Source organism: Hippocampus guttulatus, chromosome 8, assembly GCF_054856545.1.
Source record: "Hippocampus guttulatus isolate MCC_2025c chromosome 8, RoL_Hgut_1.0, whole genome shotgun sequence".
Classification (NCBI taxonomy): Eukaryota; Metazoa; Chordata; class Actinopteri; order Syngnathiformes; family Syngnathidae; genus Hippocampus; species Hippocampus guttulatus.
In genome coordinates this window covers 13,192,541-13,214,019 of record NC_141268.1, presented here as the reverse complement: position 1 = coordinate 13,214,019, position 21,479 = coordinate 13,192,541, and the positions used below count along the sequence as shown (strand labels likewise).

The following is a 21,479-nucleotide window of genomic DNA, read 5'->3' as shown; positions in this document are numbered from 1 at the left end:
TTGTTTGGAAAATAATTGTCAAAAGGAGAATTCCCACTTAATTTCTATATCAAAGATCATTTTGATTATTTCTCATGCTATATTCAGAGTGGTTGATGTTTTGGCTATAAGGCTTGAACCCAAAATCTACCATAATAACCATCTTGAGGGGCACCACCCATTTTGCCCCAACAGAAATTGCCAGTGGGTCACTACAATATTGTATATCCAAAGACAAAAGCCATCACTTGCTGGAAAGAAGTTCACTTCAACTAAAAGAACTTAACTTGGTTTGACTCCCTGCCATGTCTTCCTGTACTCCTGGAAGAATTCTTCTGGGATTCTCTGCAGTTCCGTCGTCACGGCCATCGTGATGTGGTCCATGTCATCAAAACCACAGAGGCCTTCACTGCCCAAGCCCTCTAATCTACTGAAGATGCCGAAGGGCATTGACAAAGTGGGATCTAAAAAGTCTGCTGATAAACCTGTGCCCAAGAAAAATCCCAGATCCCAACAACCTTGGTCGGAGAGTATGAGTGAGCCGGGTGGTGTCATGGAAGCGGATGCATCTCTGCTGGAATCAATCAATACAAAGCTAAGCAAGTTGGACATGCTTGACTCACTACAAGAAGACACCCGTGAGTTAACAAAGCATCCTAGAGTTTAGCCAAAAGCAGATTGAAGACCTGACAATGAAAATGCCTTCCGGAAGGGTGTGGTGGAAGAAGTGCAAAAAAATCAGATGCTTCTATAACCTTGGACAATAAGCAAATGAAAGGACCTTATTGGACATACAGTGCAGAAAGATGAGAAGCAATCTGATATTCTCTGGCATACAAGAGGATACCTTGACCAGAACGATGACCTGAAGGTAGACGACAAAGAGTTGATTGCCCTTGTTGCCATGGTTACTTCCGCATGTCATGGACTATTCCCCCCATTTCATGGTAATGCATACACCAACCAGTTGCAACATTCTGACCACTTTTACAATATACTGATCCAATGTAAGGAATGTAGCAAATATTCTGTCTGAAAAAAGCATTCATTTTGATGAATATGTTTATTATTGTGGTTAGAATTGTCAGCTGAGATGTGCATCGCCACTACTTCCCACTCGTTACAGATCGTCATCATGATCTATTACCTCCTTGTGGTGAATCTGTGAACTTTTTGTAGCAAGCCCAATTCTGCGTATAATTTAGACAACATCAGATGGAGATCGAGTTCATGCCCTCAGATTTTTGTCTAAAAATTTCAGGATTTCCCTCCAAGATTCTTCCTGTGCAGCAGCATGGCTAACGATGTTGCCTCCCCACAGAGTAGGGACTGCAGGGGAAACACAACAGAGCAGCAGTCAGTTATTTTGATCTTAGACTTACATGGAAAGACACCTGTGGCATTGCAATCGAGCGTCTGATTGTTAATGCACCGCTTGAAAATAATTGTGCGAAACCAAATAGCAATTTGGAGATCTCACGTTTTTCTGGTTTGACGCTCCAAAAAGACATTCTTGTGTGTGGTGCATACGGAGGTTCAATCAGGTGGCCGGCGCCAGGATATGACAAACGGGTAAACAGGTGGGATTTACCAGCTGTTTTCAGGACATCTTCAATCTGAAAAGCACAAAAACGGAGATGCACTCATGTGCACAAAAATCTACGTACTGTGAAGAAGTAGGCTAATATGTACCAGGTTTGAATTCTCAGTGCTGCTTAAATTTTGGTCGTCTTCACCCAAAATGTACAGCAATGGACAGGCCAGGTTCTCTATCTGCAAGGATGGGACACATTTCAAGATTTATTTTTTTAAAATATGATTTCCAAATTACCAAGATAGTCTTCACATCACCTTCACTTGGGTCCCAGGGGAGTAGTTTTGGGGCAAAGTCATGTCCTTAAAACAGATATAGCCTGCCGTATTGCGTGGCCAACATTTCTGGTCACTGAAAATAGGGATTTTAAGGAATATGTCAAATCATTTGGGAAAGGTTATCTTGAGAGTCCATGAATCAACAACCCTAAGCAACAACGGTGGGTTTCTACGACTTAAACTGTAAACTACGTCCCAAATACCTCTCTGATGATTGAGGCTTGCAAAAGGTTTGGACGATCTCCATGTTGCTTCCTGCTGGGCCATTGATACAAACCACACAGGATGGCTGGAGAAGAGAGTCAAGTTTTTAATATTAGGCAAACGACAACGTCAATGGCTGATTTCTCATTGCTAAGATTGCATCTTGATGAATGTGTGCTATTTAAATTTACGTACATTTACATCAGCGAGTGTGGCCATTCGGAGGGTCAGGTAGACTCCGTAGCAGAGACTAATGACACCAATTCGATCGCCACAGATTTGAGGATGATCTCGAAGGATATCAATTGCTTTCTGGAGGAAAAAAACAGGTAAACAAAATACACTGTGGTTAAGGTAGTAAAATAAGTGAAATTCTGTTAACTTGTGGTGTCATTTTGAAATGTCAATGGTGGTCAAGTGCAGCATGCTGTGGTAAAAAATGATCATTTCATATATATATATTCATTCATTCATTTTCCGAACCGCTTAATCCTCACTAGGGTCGCGGGGGGCGCTGGAGCCGTCTTCGGGCAGTAGGCGGGGGACACCCTGAACCGGTTGCCAGCCAATCGCAGGGCACACAGAGACGAACAACCATGCACACTCACACTCACACCTAGGGACAATTTAGCGTGTTCAATCAGCCTGCCATGCATGTTTTTGGAACGTGGGAGGAAACCGGAGTACCCGGAGAAAACCCACGCAGACCCGGGGAGAACATGCAAACTCCACACAGGGAGGCCGGAGCTGGAATTGAACCCGGTACCTCTGCACTGTGAAGTCGATATATATATTTATATATATATATAGAGAGAGAGAGAGAGAGAGAAATACATACCGTATCATCTTAATCTCCAATTTCCAAACAGTGTACCATTCCCATTTTTCACTGAATTGGCCCTAAAAAATATTTTTGCGTGACATCCAATGCCACAATGTCACATTTCTGTGACTATGGGGTACCACACCCACTATATGCAGTGTTTGGTCCCTGTACCAGCAATGTGGTTCCAGTTATGATATGACCCGCGATGAAGGTTTGACACCCCTGCTCTTAAGGAAGCCTTTTTTCTCACACTTTGAACCCCTCCCGACACCTAACTTAGGTACATCTTGCCTTCATATATGCATCTGAACTGTCAATATCTAGTTGGACTGTCAGATCCTTGTGTTCCATGTAGGCGATGGTGAAGCTGGCAAAGCCCCTGGATGCAGTCAGGGATGAGCGGTACTCCATTAGTCCTCCACCCATACCCCATAAGTCCAGCACGGCTGGAAACCTGCCCGGGCCTGCCAAGACAGCGCAACAAGATTAGAGGAAAGACACTTAAAAGAGTAAAATTTGTAATCGCATTTGTGCTCACCTGGCGGTAAGAATAACGTTCCCACAACTCCGTTTTGGCGAATGTCTACTCTTTGAACACCTGGTGCCATGTACCAGCGCTCAGTGGTTGCAACAGCCAACTCAGTATTCTCTCTCTCTCTGGGAGTCACATGACCTTCCAGTAAAGAAAAGTCCACGATGAATGGAGTCTTGACATTCTTCTTTCGCAATCTTCGAAAAAAAAAAAAAGAATAATTGTGTCATTTTCTACCCATTCCTGGTCGCAATACCAGTTTGTCACAAGGTCTTGATAGTCCTGTGGACCACAGATCAAAAATACTTGATAAATGAAAAAAAAAAACAGATTGATTCATCACTAAAAGAAACTCAACACAATGAACATACGCGGAGGCAAAATCATACAGCAATGTGCAAAGGTTTGAGGACACAACTTGAATTAGACTTCTAGCAATGTTAAATGAATATATAAGTAATAAATATAAACATCATGTGCGCGCATGTCAAATGACCAAACCCGGAAAACAAGTGAGGTGTCTGAGCCTTGAGGCATTGTGATGTCCTTTCAGTCGACAGCTAGTGGCAGTACAACTCTGTCGTCACTGTGAGGATGTGGCAGCACAAGAAGCTAAGAACACAATACAAGACCATGACAAATGTGATATGTATTTTTGTGCACCTGCCTTAAACCATCTCTTCCTCCAGGAGCTGGCTGCAGGGCCCAGAAGAGACCCATTGGCTCACATCCCAAATACGAGCCACCCACAGAATGATCCCTTGCAACTGTTGAAGGCACAAGAAAGAAGGGCAGTAGAAGCTCGACAGAAGATCACAAGCAACAGTAAAATTGTCGTTACATCCAAGAATTTTCATCATTCATACTGAACAATTCACTATGCATCTATTTAAGAATCTAAAGCTATGCACATCACGTGTGTGAGCATGTTTCAGTCAAAAAAAGACATTTTACACAAATGCGATATACTGTGTGAGAACATGACTCACGTTTGACGGTGCCATCTGCACTGGTGTTATAGTGGCCAAAAGCCTCCCACAGGTCACCATTCTCACTGCGCATTTCTGCGCACAATGTCACCGGATGGTTTGGTGGCATAAAAACTGCCTTTATGCTGATTGGCTCATCCACTAGGCCGCGAGCTGGAGTGGCTGTCAGCACAGGAGCTGGACTGGTACTGGTCCTCGAATGCATCGCTGGTGGAGATAAGTGTGTAATGTTCAGAGAGTCTGTACAAACTGGTCCAGGCCTTATTTGGAGGAAAGTACCATTGGAAGTTTGGAATTTGATCAAATGGCCATGATAGATGGGGTATCTCAAGGGTCCGTGCTTAGACCGCTTTTCTTCAGCCTGTTCATGTTACCCTTGTGTCAAAATCTTTGCTGGTGGAGAAAAGTGTGACATGTTCAGAGAGTGTGTGCCTAACAATAGTCTTAAAAAGCCCTTTGGCAATTCACGGCTGATATCCAAAAAGTGTTTTTAATGGGTAAAATTTTGTAAGCGACAATCAAAGATGTACTTGGCAAATGTCTTTGAAAGTAGTGATTTAGGAAAGAAGCTATTGTTGTATTTCTCTTGTCATCATCAATTTCCGCTTTGGTTTGTCTCCAATATCCTTGGGAAAAAGTAAACACACCAAAAACCACCGTAGTTCTTTGCTTTATGAAAGTCAGATGCTCTTTTGGCATCAACAGCAAACCCACCCAACAGACCCATTAGAATTGGATCCATGTTTTTGAAGAAAGTTGTTTTGTATTGGGAATTACAAATCAATTCAAGTCCAAGAACATGTTTACATGAACGTGGTGTCGGAGAGGATCTCGCCACGTTTCTGCAGTCAGAGTTGGTTTCACTTATCAGCAAAAATGATGGCATTAGCGATTTGTATATCCCAATAAAAATGTATAACATCGTCCAAATATTAAATTGTCAACTCAGCCGCATGTGATCAGGAGCAGTGCAAATTAAGAAATCAAGAAAAACCTGAACTTAAACTCATCTGAAACCTGAGACTTGTACTGTCTCGCTACCAATAATTAATATTAAATGTCAAGTCAAGTCAACTGTATTTATAGAGCACTTTCAAACAGCCATCGCTGCATACAAAGTGCTGTACATAAATGTTATTAATTATTTGCTTGGCACACAACACAAACATTTTTACTGTACACATTTGGTATTTTTCTTACCTACAGTACTATGCAACCAACACGTTTTCCTGTGTAGGTCAACATGTGGAGTCAGTTGCTTTACTATGAGATGCCGGTATGCTCCCGCTCGCATTTGAGATCCAAACATCATGAAGGAAATGTACATCCGTGAAGAAACAAGAAGCATTACAGTGATGTCCTCAAACTGGTTTCTACAGGCTCACTGAGTCCAAATGAGAGAATGATGGAGAATTTGATGTGACTTTTAGATTTGCATTCGTGATGGGTGGATTTTATTTATTTATTTTTGCTTTATTCCACCTTCTTGACTTAAGGGCAGGAAGGCGGGCTCTCTCGTCCAGGTGAGCACAAGGAATCGGGAAACCGGGGTGTGCGATGTTTACAAGTGCAAATCAGACCTTCCAGCTTCTTTCAACAAGAAATCGTTCACTCCAGGTGCGTCTTAATAAATTAGAATATTGTCACATAAGGAAATTTATTTCAATACCGTGGTTCAATTCAGAAGAGATCAAAAGCCTCCATTTCTCCATTTGAAATGCTTTTCCAGGCCTTTACAGCAGACTCTTTCAGTTCATCCGAATTTCTGTGGTTTCCTCCTTCAGTCTCCCAATGTGGAGGTGAAATGCATGCTCTATTGGGTTCAGGTCCAGTGATTGATTTTGCCAGTCGAAGACCTTCTACTTTCCCCCCCGATGAAGTCCGTTGTTTTGTTGGCAGTGGTTTTGGATCATTGTCTTTTTGCATGTTGAAGCTTCCCATCTATTAGTTTTGATTTTTTTTTCTGGAAATTACCAGACAAAGTGGCTTTGTACACTTCGGAATTCATTCTGCCGTTGATGGTTGGTTGTTATGGTGGTACTTTGTGGTACTTTTTAGTTTGGGAACCACTGCATTGGTTGAAAGTTATTTATTAAATTCCTGTTACGATTATAGACATTCGATAATTATCATTTATAGCCACCGTGATAGACAAATATAATGTATGTATACAGTACATTAGTTACAAACATTTGCCACATGCGGCTTTATTATATACTGTACTGTAGTATGCTGTACTAGTACCATGAAGATATAAATTTATGCGCATTGTATCTGATGTCAGGTCTGCGTTCATTTGGGGGTTTGCGGATGGCACATGAAATTGAAAAAACACGTGTGATCTTCACAATTTCTATTTATTAATGATATATTAAAATCCTTTTTGCACAAGCTTTTATGGGTCAACTTTAAAAACGAAAAATGAAAATATCTTAAAAACCTTATGTGCTGGGGAAAAAAACGTAAAAACATGTTTTCAAATCATTATCATAAATACATTTAGGGACACGCCAAGCCATCTCAGATTAAAATGTGCAATTGACCAGTGTTACTCCCACACTTTTGTAGCCAGGGATTTTGACGCAGGTTGCCTGGGGGCTAAATTGATAGACAAATTGGCCATTCGTCAGCATGGCAAATGTGAGAAATATTTACCTTGCCACACCCAGGTGTGGGTTGATGAACGTGGAGCTCATAACCTGAGAATATATTGCGAAAGGACCTGTCTAAATTGAAATCTCCCAAGAGATATTCACCGACCAGCTGTAACATTATGACCACTTGCATAATATAACGATCCAGTATAAGAGCTGTAGCAAATATCCCCCTTACAAAAATAATAATGATCATTTTGATTGATGTGTTTGTTATTGTGGTTATAGGATTAGGTGGTGTGCAAACCCAATTCCTATGAAGTTGGGATGTTGTGTTTAACTTAAATAAAAACAGAATTGAATGATTTGCAAATCATGTTCAACCTATATTTAATTGAATCCACTACAAAGAAAACACATGTGTGGTTCAAACTGATTTTGATGATACTATGGACTGGAGATGATGAAATCGCTAATCTCCTTGCAATTGTACGTTGTTCCTGTTGGACTATCCGAGATTGTAAACCGAGACATGTCTCAGTGCGCTTTCCTTGCAAGAAAGACAACTCTGTTTGCCTCTTCTTGTCTCTCTGATGTTTCCGAACTTTGTCTTCAGGGTCTGATTAAATCCTAGACCTGATGCTAGGTTAGTTAGCTATTTCATTAAATGAGAATCAAGGTTAAAAGGTTTCATCAAAATCTATATCATTCACAATTCAACATTTGTAACTAAAGCTGTGATAACACTACCAGTGAAAAGGCCTGAGGAGTTAACTTGTAAATACTAGGAAACTAACAGTCACAACATAAAAGAGTGCAGTTGTTTCTTGACTGGGTAATTTTTCCCCACTTCCCCCTGTACATCATTCGAGATTCATTCATTGTCATCACGACTGAACATCACCTTCCTTTGTGGTGAATCTGTGGCAAGGGCAACTTTGTATTTATTACATAACACTCAAGTTCACGCCCTCAGATTCTTGTCCAAAAATTTCAGGATTTCCTTCCAAGCATCTTCCTGTGCAGCAGCGTGGGTTGCAGTATGACCCCCCCACAACGCGAGCACTGCAAGAGAAACAGATAGATATTTTGAAATACTAGATATTTCGACCGTACACAGAAGGACACGTGGTATTGCAGTTGAGTGTCTGGTTATTAATTCACACGCTCTAGAATTATAAGAGGTCCCTCAAGAGTCCATGCTCGGACCCCTTTTGTTCATGTTACACTTAGGTCGAAATCTTCGGCACTGTAATGTTGACTATCATGACTATTCAGATGACATGCAGGTATATTTAACAGTCTCACCAAATGACTACAGTTCAATTAAGTTGTTGTGTCACTGTCTAATGCCCCCAGAGAAAAAAAATAATTGGATGAACCGAAATTTCCATCAACTTTGTCTGCCCATAGATTCAGATGTGACTTTCAGCAGTCAGATCAAATCATTCACTTACACAGCCTTTTACAGGCTGAAAAATATAATTATGGTTAACCATATCGTTTGTCGGCGATCTCACTTTTTTCTGGTTTGATTCTCCACACAGACATTCTTGAGTGTGGTGTGTAAGGTGGTTCGATCAGGTGGCCGGCGCCAGGATATGACAAACAGGTATACAGGTGCGATTTACCAGCGGTTTTCAGTATATCTTCAATCTGAAAAGCACAAAAGTGGAGCTGCATTAACTTGAAATGTGCAGCCACACCGACTGAGAAGAGATTAACTCATATTTTTGTACCAAGTTTGCATTCTCAGTACTTGGAAAATTTTGGTCATCTTCACCCAAAATGTACAGCAATGGACAGGCCAGGTTCTCTATCTGCAAGGATCAGACACATTCCCAGTATTTTTTCTCTGGTTTCCAATTTACCGAGATGGTCTTCACATCACCTTCACTTGGGTCCCAGGAGAGAAGTTTTTGGGTGAACCCAGTTTCTTAAAACTGAGATAACCTGCCTCATCCCGTGGCCAAAGTCTATGGTCACTGAAAATAAATTTAACAGAAAACAACAGATAATTTGGAAAAGTTTTATTTCGCGATTCCAGAAAATGAAAACAGAGGTGATATTCTACACAAGATTTCTAACCCCGACCAGCTACAGTGTGTTTCTACACCCACCCGAAACTGTAAACTGTTTTTTTAAAATACCTTTCTGATGCTTGAGGCTTGCAAAAGGTTTGTGTGAGCGCAATGTTGCTTCCGGCTGAGCCATTTACACAAACCAAACAGGAGAGCTGGAAAAAAAGTGACATTATGAATACAAGGCAAACAACATCGTCACCAACCGGTTTCTCATTTCCAACGTTGCATCTTGATGAATGGATACTATTTAAAGTGGGCCTAAAACTAATGGTGGCTGATGTACCGTACCACAAGGCGCACGAGGAACATCATGATAGATTTGCATTCATGTACATGTTTGACTTTGCAAGTTCAAGAAGCAATTTCCACACTTTCAAATACGGTATACTGTACACAACTGTGCGACGTACATTTACATCAGAGAGTGTGGCTGTTCGGAGGGTCAGGTAGACTCCGTAGCAGAGACCAATGATACCAATTCGATCGCCACAGATCTGAGGATGATCTCGAAGGATATCAATTGCTTTCTGAACAAAAAGGGGGGGGGGGGATGAAACGTTAGATGACATTGTTCATTTCATGAATGAAGTTCCAATATGTTGTGGCATCATTTTCAAATGTTACTGGCGGGCATATGCAACACACTTAAAAGGCTGTTGTATGATCAACATTCAAGTTTAGGATTTTTCTGGACTGGCCCAGATGGTGCAGTGCTTGATGAAGTGTCCAAGGTGGAGTAAATAAATTTTTTGTCCTCTTAAGTGATTTCCATCCAGTGTGCCAAATTATTTTTATAAACAGAAAAAAGAACCTCCACTTTTAGGTCAAAATTAAGTGATCAAAAAGAACATCGAAACATTTTTTTTGTGTGACCAAACATCCTTAAACATGTTGTTAAATACGTTGATGCTTGTCAGTATTTTATTTATTTTTGCTAACTTGTGATTTCAAACAAGTTATCCATCGATATGTTGGCAAAATGAAAACCAAATGAAGAAGTAAATACTTAAATAAAACGATATGCGCACGGTTTCAGTCATAATAAAGTGACCTATTTGTTACCCTTGCTCAACAGGGAACCTTCCTTTCTCATAGCCTACTTTGAACGGCTCCTGTCACCTAACATATAGGTGCATCTTGCCTTCATATATGCATCTGTACTGTTAATATCAAGTTGGACTGTCAGATCCTTGTGTTCCATGTAGGCGATGGTGAAGCTGGCAAAGCCCCTGGATGCAGCCAGGGATGAGCGGTACTCCCTAAGTCCTCCACCCATACCCCATAAGTCCAGCACGGCTGGAAACCTGCCCGGCCCTACCAAGACAATGCAACAAGATTAGAGGAAAGACACTTGAAAGAGTAAAATATGTAATCACATTTGTGCTCACCCGGCGGTAAGAATAACGTTCCTACAACTCCATTTTGGCGAATGTCTATTCTTTGAACACCTGGTGCCATGTACCAGCGCTCAGTGGTTGCAACAGCCAACTCAGCGTTCTCTCGCTCTCTGGGAGTCACATGACCTTCCAGTAAAGAAATGTCCACGATTAGTGGAATCTTGACATTCTTCTTCCGCAGCCTTTGGAAAAAACAACAATAGTGTCATTTTCTCCCCATCCACGGCAACAATAACAGCACGACATGAGGTTTTGATAGTCCTGTGGACTACAAGTCAAAATACCTGATAAATGAATATGACAAAAAGAAACCTGAAAACAATGAACATAGACACTTCATATAGCACTGTTCAAAGGTTTTGATTTCCACTTCTAGCAGTGTTAAATGTCTACATACAAAAAAAACGAGATTGTCACAGAGAACTGCAGTGTGTTGACCTCAGCCTCGACCAAATTATTAAAAGAAGAAGAAATCTTGGGAGGAACGTGTTTGTATTCGTTGTCCATCTGCTACTTTATAGCTAATGGAAACTGATGAACAGATGGGAGGTGCACAGTTCACTTGATGCAAAATTCACTCAAATGGTGAAATTAAATTACCGGAATCAGATCGTGACCTAAACAAGACAGCAATTTCTTGGCCTATGCGCCACCCTACAAAGTTTTGTGAAAATGTTTATTATAATGACATGAGATTGTGGCGCTACATGAAGCTAGGAACACAATGCGAGACCACTTCAAATGAGATATGTATTTTTGTGCACCTGCCTTAAACCATCCCTTTCACCAGGACCTGGCTGCAGGGCCCAGAAGAGACCCATTGGCTCACATCCCAAATACGAGCCACCCACAGAATGATCCCGAGCAACTGTTGAAGGCACAAGAAGGGCAGTAGAAGCTCGACAGAAGATCACAAGTAGCAACATGTCTCACGGGGAAATCATGTCTGACATCGAATTTGACATTTTAGTAAAAAAACTTGCATCAGCCATAATAAACAATTTTTGAAAGCAAGTGCATTCACAAGGTTGTGGTTTGTGTAATTCGGTATACATTAATTTAAGAATCCAAAGCAATGCCAATCATGTGTTTAAGCATGTTTCGGTTAAAAAAGAAAGTTTACACAAATGTGATACACTGTCAATGAACAGCATGTGTTGAGAATATTACTCACGGTTGACAGTGCCATCTGCACTGGTGTTATAGTGGCCAAAAGCCTCCCACAGGTCACCATTCTCACTGCGCATTTGTGCGCACAATGTCACTGGATGGTTTGGTGGCATAAAACCTGCCTTTATGCTGATTGGATCATCCACAAGGCCGCGGACTGGAGTGACTATCAGCACAGGAGCTGGACTGGTACTGGTCCTCGAATGCATCGCTGGTGGAGATAAGTGTGTAATGTTCAGAGAGTCTGTACAAACTGGTCCAGGCCTTATTAGGCGGAAAGGAATGTTTTTGTGACCATTTGTAGTTTTGTGACCGTGGCCAATCTGATCAAATAGCCATGACATAAGGGATCCCTCAGGGGTCCATGCTCAGATCCCTTTTGTTCATGTTACACTTAGGTCAAAATCTTCGGCACTCTGATGTTGACTATCATGACTATGCAGATGACATGCAGGAATATTTAACAGTCTTACCAAATGACTACAGTTCAATTAAGATGTTGTGTCACTGTCTAACGCCCCCAGAGAAAAAAATAATTGGATGAACCGAAATTTCCATCAACTTTGTCTGCCCATAGATTCAGATGTGACTTTCAGCAGTCAGATCAAATCAATCACTTACGCAACCTTTTACCGGCTGAAAAACATGCCTACAATGAAGGGTTGCATGCTCTAACAAGACCAGGAGAATCTTATCTTTGCTTTTACCTCTAGAAGACTTGATTTTTGTAATGTATTTTGACTCTACTCCCTGAAAAGAGTAGTTCATTCAAAAAGCTGCATTTGGGGTTCTGACCAGAACAAAGTGATTGCAGCATATTACTCCAGACTTTACAATGGCTCCAAATCCACTGTCGGAAAGACTTTAATTTTTTTACTGTGAAAAAAAATTCTGATCTAAAAAGTGATCTAAAAGGGCCAGGGGTCAGATTTTACTGGGTAAATTGCTGTAAGCGTGAGTCAAGCCTCTCCCTGCTGACATTGGGTGAGAGGCAGTGTAGACCCTGGAGTGGTCGCCATCTCATTGCAGTTACCATATGAAAATAGTAAATAAGATACAATTCAATTCAAGTCCAAGAACCTGTTTTCATACATATGGTGTCAATATAAGGAAATGTGAAAGACGATTATGAGCATCAGAAAAGGTTCTATCCAGGTTTCCAGAGTAAGAGTTGATTTCACTTGAGATTGAACAAAAAGACATTTCGCAGAAACGTTGGCATTGGCCATTTGTGTATCCCAGTCAGGGTTCACAACAGGGTCCATATAACAATGCGAAACAGTCCACTCAGCGGCACGTGTCATCTGCAGTTACTAGCAGTCCAAACAGAAATCAAGAAGAACCTTAACTCAAAATATACAGGTATCTAAAACCCCCGGCTTGGAATTTATCTCTAGCAATCCTGAATATTACATGTCTGTGCCAAGATGATATGTATGACACACAACACCAACATTTTTACAGTACGCTATTGCTATTTTTCTTACCTACAGCACTATGCAACCAGCAAGGTTTCCTGTGTAGGCAAACACGCGGAGTCAGCTGCTTTCCTATGAGATGCCGGTATGCTCCCGCTCGCATTTGAGTTCCAATCATTATGCTTAGTCTGTCCTGGAAATGGACATCAGTGGAGAAACAAGAAACGATCCTGTGATATCTTTGAACTGCTTTCCACACGTTCACTGCGTTAACAATAATATGTTGGAAATGACTGGAGGGTTAATATGCTCCATGGCTTGAAATGAACCTTGACCCTTAACTCTCTGTGCAGTCAAAGAAAAAAAAAAGATAATGTTTAATCAGGAAGTAAGCTAGTGATGTTTTCCAATTTCAAAATATTACCGATTTGACACGTTGTCCATTACCTGTTCTTATGTTATCATGCCTCCTTCAGTAGAATTCACACCTGAACCCCATGAATGGTAAATCTCCTTATGCTGATGAAAATACCAATGTATATATATCCTGATACCGTACAGAGGCCTAAAATGACAAGAAATTAATGGAAATTTACTAGGCTCTTTTCTGCATTTATTTATAAAATACATATTTTATACAAACCACACAATTGAAGATATCTGGTTTTATAACCACTTTTCAAGGAATGCAGTAAAGTGCAGACGAGATTTAAGTACATGTATACCTATTACCTATTGCCTACTATTCATTGAGTAGAAGTGCTAATAAATGAACCCATGTGTGTGTGTGTGTGTGTGTGTGTGTGTATATATATATATATATATATATATATATATATATATATATATATGTACTGGTATATACAGTATCTTATTCTTGCATAAGCGAGGATAACAACCAATAAGGGTTTTCCATGACAAAGGGGGGTTGACGTTAATATTAAATAAATGAATAATTTCTAAATTAAAAAAAAGTTAAATAGTGGGGCGGGAAAAGGTGCAAATAGGTGACTCCACGTACATCGAACCATGAGTATGCAGAGGTCTGTTGTATGTTTATTGGCAATACTGTTCGGTTGCACTATTGCAAATACCATGATACTGCATGCTGGATTTCGTTTGCGTGCAAAAAATCAAAACCAACACCAAAAGTGTATTGGATAATACACAAAGGCTTACCTTGATAGTATTCAACAGAGTTGATTTGGTCCAGATGTTTTGCCAGGTTTATCAGCAAAATTCATCTTAAATCCTGACTATTTTGCGTCCGAGATCACACTTGCCAGTAAGAGAAATATGCAAAACCTGCTTTAACATGTCAGAGTAATTTATAGTGGGGAAACCGGTATGTGTTCAGTGTTCAGCTTAGTGTAAATCTCACACACACCCTTTCTAAAAATTTGAGCGGACAACTCCGTTAGCAAAATAAATTCAAAAGACAAATCCCATACGACAAATGACAGAATGGCCAAATTTAGAAAATTACCATTAACATTTAAATGTAACTATTGCATAACATGGAGAATATGTTGAAATACAATAATGTATTGGCGATAATGAAATTTGTGTTCTTCCCCCAGTGTGTAAACAATAATATCCTGGAAATGACTGAAGGGTTATTTGGGGATATTGTGAGTCGGTGGGAAGAAACTTTTAAATTCTCTTCAATTCCATTGACACGCCTTCCCATGGAGAAGGAGAGTCTGGTGTCTCTGCGGCTGGCTCTTAAATCTTGGACGTTAAGGTTAGCAAAATGGTTAAAAAGTTACCCGGTGGTACTGGGGGTGGATGGATCCTCCCAGAGTTCCTATAGATCCTGGACGGTGTGGAACTGTCCTGGTTGATACAGCTCTAAACCATCATGTGGACACTGGGCACAGTACCACTGGAGTGGCAGACCGCTGTGGTAGAACCCCTTTTTAGGAAGGGGGACTGAAGGGTGTGTTCTAACTACGCTCCTCAGTCTCACTGGTAAAAGGATTCTGGAGAGGACGGTCCATCAGAAAGTATTGTATTATTATTCTTTTTACTCCTGCAACGTCTCCATGTAGAAATCTGACTGTGTACTGTATTAAAAAACAAACAAAGAAACAAACAAACACTTATAGATGTAAATTGTGCAAAACAGATTCTCTCTGTAGTGAGCTAGTAATTAGTGTAAACCTGTCAATGTTCACCCCTCGTCTAGACGTCTTTCATGGCTACAGAGTACAGTACTTTTAAGCATTCTGCAAATAAACAGATCACGAAACCACAAATAGTCAATTAAAATATATATATATTATTTATTTTGCCCTCTAGCGATAATGTCATATTATCCGGAAATCGTCACGTAAGGAATACTGTACTGTACTGTAATTTACGAGGAGGCCTGTTGGCTCATGCTGTGTTTTATTTTGAAAGCTTGCACTTAACCCCATCTTTTTCCGGTTCAAGAATGTTTCCGGTTCAAAGTTATGACTTGACTGGTGTTTTGGACTTGTCGAGTAGGAATGGAGGCCTGGATTTTAGCAAGTTTATAATGGCCGTAAAAACCAAGTGATTGGATTATTTTAGTCGTTCATCTATTTCAGCTTCAATGGTCAGGTCTGCTATGTTTCTCGCTCTCTCTTTTTTATTAAGAGGTTCCGATTTTTATAATTTTGAATAGCCGTTGTAACTTGCCCTCACAATACGGCTAAACCGGGGTGAACTAGAAGTCCCACAGTCGCGTTGTATTTTTCATTGCGTTTTATTATTTTAAATGTGTATTGTATTTAGTGTGTGTTCGTAGATTGTATAGCATTGGCTAACCGTTGAACGCGTTCTAATTACCATTTGGTTAGCTTCGTTGTTGTCCGCACAATCATTTTATTTCGAGTGTTTGGCCGTCGCAATTGACAATTGTTTTTTTATATCAAACGGTGTTTCAATCTCGAACCTGTTTGAACACGATATCAAGAGAACCTTTTCGCACTGTGTCCCGGTTTCTTACATTATTAGATTAGATTTTATTTAATGGACACAGGCATCGTTATAGTAATACAGTAAATATTCTCTAGTACGGACTCGTGTTTGCGCTGTCCAATTTGTCCTGATAACAGAAATTCCTCATTTGGGAAATGAGCATGGTACATGTCCTTTATGAACCTGCAAGTATGTTGACAAAATGCACGTGTAACAACATAATCAATAAAATACAAAAATATACTGTCCAAAAACTGTTTATATAACAAAAAACTGCAATACAGGTGTATCCCAAAAAAATCAAAACAGTAAAATACGTACAGTATTTTAATGTTTATTTTTTTCTGTCTTGGGGAAAAAAATGTGTATTTTGGATTGTTTTGTTGGATGCATTCTTTGGTTTATGACAATGTTTGCCAGCGTGTCATACAGTTTTCTTGCTAGTTGCAAGTAACTGTCCCGTTGATCACCGATGTCTGGTAATACTTGTGCATACTGAAGGATTTTTGTTGCCATTTGCATTGCTTCCTTGCTGGATGGTGGCTTGTCATCAGGAGTTGAATCGATGCCTTGTTTTTTAAAGTTTCGTAGATTTGCGTCTTTCCGACTCCAAGTGTCTGCTGGATCTTTTTAACTTTGTGTCCAGCCTCGCTCAAACGGATGCATTTCACTCGCTCCGCTCAAGTCGTTACAGTTCTTCTACGTTTCGATGCGATGAGCTACACGACGTAAGTGAATAAAGTTAAAATCTTTCGCAATTACAGTAAAACGCACGCCAATAAAAAGTCGCTTACACGTCTTCGTTTCGAATCTGATGAATGAAAACGGCAAAGCGAACACGTTTCTTCGGTCATGTCGAGTGGGTGCTGCTTTTAAGCTAGTGCCGCATTCTCCAGGACGTAAGTGAATAAAGTTAAAATCATTCACAATTACAGTAAAACGCACGCAATAAAAACTCACTTACACGTCGTCGTTTAGAATCTGATGATCGAGTGAAAGTGAAAACTTGTTTCGGCGTTGTGTATTTTCCGTCGCATCGGGTGGGCGTTACGTGTATTTAAGCTCCCGCGGCATTACACCTCCATCCGGGTTACGGGTAGTGGAATTTCCGCTTACGCAAGTTCCGGTAACACGTAATATCGTAGTCAAAATGTTAATGCATAGGTTTTTATTCCGGGTGAAGGATATTCCTTTCCATAGAATTCCGGGGATGGGAATATTTACTGTATATGTGTTTGAGAATATTGATGACGCACAGCAGGATTTCTTGTGCTTGTTGCGTTTAATGGTCTCAAGCTCAAACCCTGGCGAAAACAGCAGAAAACAAGATCCTCCTTGTCATTATATGGAGACCGTACCTCTCCCCATGGACAAGAGAAAAAAGGGAGAGTCAAATGCGTTGAATTCAACTTAAAAGAGGCAGTGCCACATTAATTATTGAGGCAGGAGAACACAATTTTTTTTGTTAAGAGTTATGATTGGGTTAAAAAGGAATGACAGCATGAGGTCTTCTATTTGAGACGTGTTTTTTTTCTTCTTCTTCAGATGCTGCAATTGACACACCGTGAATGGCATATCTGTTAACAGCTGGGCCAGCTAAAATCTTCCTTTGGATTTGCACTTTGAGTCCACAATGGGTAGCCACTTCCGAAGCTACATCTGGGATCCTGTCCTCATTGTGTTTCAAATTGTGTTGATGCAATGCATCTACTACAGCTTTCTCGGCTTGTGGTTGGCAGGAGTAGACTGTCTTGTACCAACACATAGCTCACTGGACCAGATCTTCAGCTATGAAGTGAGTGCAGCTCATTTTAACCCAGAATAGTAATTGTTATATTTTTGTGCCGAGTTTGTACACCTAGTGACACTGTTATTTGTTTGTTAGCTCCTTGGTTTTGCATCGATACTGGGCAGGCTCTCAATGATGGCGTTCGTTCTGAACTCTCTTACCTGGTGAGGCTTTATAACAACTAAACTGACTAACACTTACACATGGATCATAAACACAAATGAATGGGAACTTTTTATACACCATTACAACAGATTTTGAATCGACATTCAGCTTTAATATTAAGACATTGTAAAGTGAATGCAGAGATTTGTTGGGGGTCGGGGGAGTGGTAATAGGCCTCAAACCGGACCCAGTGATGCACTTGGGCCCCTGCGGAGTTGCCCATTCAGTCAAAAGTCAACTTGAGTGACTTTGTTTGCATCAGTCAGTTTAGATATTAAATCAGATATTCAATAATAATATGAATGCATCAGATTCAAATGCTGGTTTTCTCTAACAAGCTTAAAGCGCCCACAATGGATACATGCACTCACAAATTCAGATTGTGGTGGCTGTAAACTATGTATGTAACCACAGCAGCCCAGGAGCAGTTTGACATAAGCGGGGCTGTCAGTGTGGGCCGACACTCCCTCCGAGCACCACCAAACATTCACACCCAGCCATAATTGCTAATTTGTCCCATTGCTTGGGTCCCTTAAAAGGTGTGGGGCAAATATACAAACGATTGTAATTCCTATACCGCTCACCTGATTTGGGTGTAAATACCCTCAAATTAAAGCTGAAAGTCAGTGAATGCTAATATTATCATTGCAAATGCATTGGTTGGTGGCGGTTGTGTCTGCAGTTGTATTAAAAGTCCAAATGATCAACACAATACCTGCCATGTTTCTGTGTGTTCGGTATGATTTAATGAACGTATCATTCCTGCAGCGCTCTGGGCTTGTGGTTCTTCATCCGCCGGGGCAAGCAGTGCCTGGACTTCACCGTCACGGTGCACTTCTTCCATTTCATCATCTGTTGGATCTATAATGCTCGCTTTCCCTCCTCGCTGTCGTGGTGGCTCGTCAACTTGGCCTGCATGGCGTTGATGGCGGTCATCGGCGAGTACTTGTGCATGCGGACCGAGCTCAGGGCCATCCCAGTCAATTCTGGACCCAAGTCGAACCTTTGAATTGTTTTCGTGGCACCCTGCTGAAAATGGACAGTTTGACACATCTTGGACGAACTTTTCTCACAGGACGATAAAGAAAGCGAACATGGCACATGCATTGGACTGATTTTTGTGGATCTGCTGTACATCAAATGGTCTATTTATTATTGACTTTCCATTAAACTATGGACTGTTTTGTTCTGTGCAGGAATTAAGAGACTTAAATGTGTCTCAGAGAGGGTGTTGGCTGCATGTCCTCTTTGCTATTTTTTTTCTTTTGCTTAAATATATTTGCTCTCAGAGGAGGGGGGAAATGTGTCAACTTAATTATAGTCAAACGCCTGTGACTGCAAGCTGGTTTGAGTTGACAGCAAACATTGGAGGTCAAATTGAGCTTGTAAAAACTTTTTTTTTTTAACCAAGTGTGTTTATCATTTAACACAGCAAGCATTTGTTTCTCCCTTCCTTTGTCATCATATTCTTTATTATGGCACCACGACAGTCTCTCTGGGACGGCTTTGACAGCCACCAGCTGTGTCCTGACAGCACAATGTGTCTCTTCTAGAAAATGCCGTCACTCTTTGAGGAGGTGCAACAATGGAAGAATCTTTATATATGAGATGCAAATAGTTCAGGAACAGTTTCAGCATTTATTAAAAAATTTGTGCTTTGAAAAATCATTCTATTCCTAGTCTACACCGTATGGTTTGACGGTACAGCTTTACATTCTTTTTTTTTTTTTTTTTTTTGGTTTTAAGATTAAGGCTATCATTTTATAAGAACTAAGTCATAATGTTAGAAGAATGAAGCAGTCATGCTATTACAAGAAATAAATCTAGCTGTATTAGGTTTTATCACAAAGACTGAAGCAATAATTTGGAAATTCTTGGGTTTCTTTTATCATGTAACTGCAATTGCTTTTAACAAATATTTAACGAGATTAAGAGAGTGTCCCGATCAAAAAAACATGACAGGTCTCTAGAGAGAGACTATGGCTGTTAGTTGCTGTGACTTGTGTTTATATTTTTGTGGGGGTGGGGGTTCTTCCCTCCTACCTACATACAGCGTTTTTCCTGAAAAAGAAAATACTTAGACAACTTCTTGAACTGCAGCATTATGACCTCATTCTCATGACATTATTCACGTGACTTCACTATTTCCTCTCATAATTTTACTTTTACATTGCTGCCGTAGTCGTATGTTGTACAGTTATGCTCAACACATGGATTGCTTTCCCCCCCCCAAATATCCAATACCACTCTGCATCTTGATATAACATAACTCTGGTTTATGTGTTATTTGAGTACAAAGAAGCTGAGAGATGGACCTATTGAGATTTTTTTTTAAATGGCTGTTTTTAATAAAACAGTTCACGGTGGCTGAAGGAGGGTGATTCTTAGGGAAACGGTGGAAGACAACAGTCAACACAAATTTGAATCAGAGATGGCTTTAGGTGTCCTTAAATGTATTTCTGAAATTGATTTTAAAACTGTTTTACCTATTTTTCTAGCATCAGGTTTTTGAGATATTTAGATTTTTTGGGGGGTTTAAGTTTGACCAATATAAGCAGAATACGGATTTTACAATAATTGTAATTAATAGCTATGATGTGTCAGGAAAAAAAGCCACTTATTTGTGAAGCCGAACATCCATCCATCCATCCATTTTCCGAACCGCTTGATCCTCACTAGGGTCGCGGGGGGTGCTGGAGCCTATCCCAGCCATCTCCGGGCAGTAGGCGGGGGACACCCTGAATCAGTTGCCAGCCAATCGCAGGGCACACAGAGACGAACAACCATCCACGCCCACACTCACACCTAGGGACAATTTAGAGCGTCCAATCAGCCTGACATGCATGTTTTTGGAATGTGGGAGGAAACCGGAGCACCCGGAGAAAACCCACGCAGGCCCGGGGAGAACATGCAAACTCCACACAGGGAGGCCGGAGCTGGAATCGAACCCGGTACCTCTGCACTGTGAAGCCGACGTGCTAACCACTGGACTACCGGGCCGCCTGAAGCCGAATATTTAATTCATAAATATTACTAAATCTATAACATGTTATCATTGTTATTATTATGAAAACCTGATGCGGGAGAGATAATACAAGAGCAGATTTGGACGTTCACCTGTTTTCTGAGTTTGCTCATGTGATGTTCACTAGCTGAGCCGTGATTGGTTGTTACCTGAGCCCTGAGCAACTGTGATGTCATGTTCAGTCGCCAGCAATTGGCAAAATGGCCGCCCCGTGAAATGGATGTAAATAGATGGATTTTGCTGCTAAATTTCACATTCAACAAATGCACTATTCATCAGAATACTGTGTTTAGATTCGTGGGGCCACATAGAGGATATTGTGAATACAAAATATGACTTGACTTCCCCTTTAAAAAAAAATAAAAAAAAGAAGTAAACATTTGTTGGCCAGCGTAATTGGTGTCTGCTTCAGATGCTCAAGCAAGCCTACAGTATCTACGGTCTTCAAATGGCAAGTGAAGTGCAACCAAGTTTTCGCTCTTCTGAAGA

At 40.6% G+C, this 21,479-nt stretch overlaps 3 protein-coding genes across 7 annotated transcripts; 1 reads left to right on the top strand and 2 right to left on the bottom strand.

Annotated features, from left to right (window-relative positions):
* Positions 1-1,023: 1,023 nt before the first annotated feature.
* LOC147201235 (bile acid-CoA:amino acid N-acyltransferase-like) lies at positions 1,024-5,754 on the bottom strand. The gene is made up of 11 exons (XM_086117769.1): positions 5,603-5,754; positions 4,403-4,609; positions 4,081-4,180; positions 3,420-3,610; positions 3,173-3,345; positions 2,251-2,367; positions 2,055-2,140; positions 1,831-1,924; positions 1,672-1,752; positions 1,460-1,595; positions 1,024-1,308 (listed from the first exon to the last, which is right to left on the bottom strand). The coding sequence occupies exons 1-11, from the start codon at positions 5,748-5,750 to the stop codon at positions 1,208-1,210; spliced, it is 1,434 nt and encodes a 477-aa protein (XP_085973895.1). The 5' UTR covers positions 5,751-5,754; the 3' UTR covers positions 1,024-1,207.
* A 986-nt stretch (positions 5,755-6,740) lies between these two features.
* Positions 6,741-14,383, bottom strand: LOC147201234 (peroxisomal succinyl-coenzyme A thioesterase-like). Of its 3 annotated transcripts, XM_086118510.1 has the most exons (13): positions 14,245-14,383; positions 13,513-13,630; positions 13,135-13,258; positions 11,652-11,858; positions 11,246-11,345; positions 10,469-10,659; positions 10,222-10,394; positions 9,491-9,607; positions 9,147-9,232; positions 8,888-8,981; positions 8,736-8,816; positions 8,517-8,652; positions 6,741-8,061 (listed from the first exon to the last, which is right to left on the bottom strand). In XM_086118510.1, exons 3-13 carry the CDS (start codon positions 13,241-13,243, stop codon positions 7,961-7,963), a joined length of 1,395 nt encoding a protein of 464 aa, XP_085974636.1. In that variant the 5' UTR covers positions 13,244-13,258; positions 13,513-13,630; positions 14,245-14,383; the 3' UTR covers positions 6,741-7,960. The 3 variants fall into 3 exon arrangements, with proteins under 3 accessions (XP_085974636.1, XP_085974637.1, XP_085974639.1); XM_086118511.1 differs by lacking the exon at positions 13,513-13,630; XM_086118513.1 differs by lacking the exons at positions 13,135-13,258; positions 13,513-13,630.
* Positions 14,384-15,524: 1,141 nt separating this feature from the next.
* On the top strand, positions 15,525-21,329 carry sys1 (SYS1 golgi trafficking protein). Of its 3 annotated transcripts, none has more exons than XM_086118500.1 (4): positions 15,525-15,646; positions 17,557-17,806; positions 17,897-17,964; positions 18,734-21,329. In XM_086118500.1, exons 2-4 carry the CDS (start codon positions 17,645-17,647, stop codon positions 18,972-18,974), a joined length of 471 nt encoding a protein of 156 aa, XP_085974626.1. In that variant the 5' UTR covers positions 15,525-15,646; positions 17,557-17,644; the 3' UTR covers positions 18,975-21,329. The 3 variants fall into 3 exon arrangements, with proteins under 3 accessions (XP_085974626.1, XP_085974625.1, XP_085974627.1); XM_086118499.1 differs by having other exon boundaries at positions 15,525-15,651; XM_086118501.1 differs by lacking the exon at positions 15,525-15,646 and adding an exon at positions 15,686-16,739.
* Positions 21,330-21,479: the final 150 nt, after the last annotated feature.

What these genes read in the sequence shown, in the direction of transcription:
- LOC147201235 (XM_086117769.1), bottom strand. Translation starts at nt 5,750, where the DNA reads ATGCTTCTTGTTTCTTCACGGATGTACATTTCCTTCATGATGTTTGGA. An exon ending in TTGGTTGCATAGTACTGTAG is followed by an intron (nt 4,610 to 5,602) that starts GTAAGAAAAATA and finishes TATCTCCACCAG; the next exon opens with CGATGCATTCGAGGACCAGT. An exon ending in AAGCCTCAATCATCAGAGAG is followed by an intron (nt 1,925 to 2,054) that starts GTATTTGGGACG and finishes CCCTATTTTCAG; the next exon opens with TGACCAGAAATGTTGGCCAC.
- LOC147201234 (XM_086118510.1), bottom strand. Translation starts at nt 13,243, where the DNA reads ATGATTGGAACTCAAATGCGAGCGGGAGCATACCGGCATCTCATAGGA. An exon ending in AACGTTATTCTTACCGCCGG is followed by an intron (nt 10,395 to 10,468) that starts GTGAGCACAAAT and finishes TTGTCTTGGTAG; the next exon opens with GGCCGGGCAGGTTTCCAGCC. An exon ending in GTACAGATGCATATATGAAG is followed by an intron (nt 9,608 to 10,221) that starts GCAAGATGCACC and finishes CTTTTTGTTCAG; the next exon opens with AAAGCAATTGATATCCTTCG.
- sys1 (XM_086118500.1), top strand. Translation starts at nt 17,645, where the DNA reads ATGGGTAGCCACTTCCGAAGCTACATCTGGGATCCTGTCCTCATTGTG. An exon ending in ACCAGATCTTCAGCTATGAA is followed by an intron (nt 17,807 to 17,896) that starts GTGAGTGCAGCT and finishes TTTGTTTGTTAG; the next exon opens with CTCCTTGGTTTTGCATCGAT. An exon ending in GTTCTGAACTCTCTTACCTG is followed by an intron (nt 17,965 to 18,733) that starts GTGAGGCTTTAT and finishes TCATTCCTGCAG; the next exon opens with CGCTCTGGGCTTGTGGTTCT.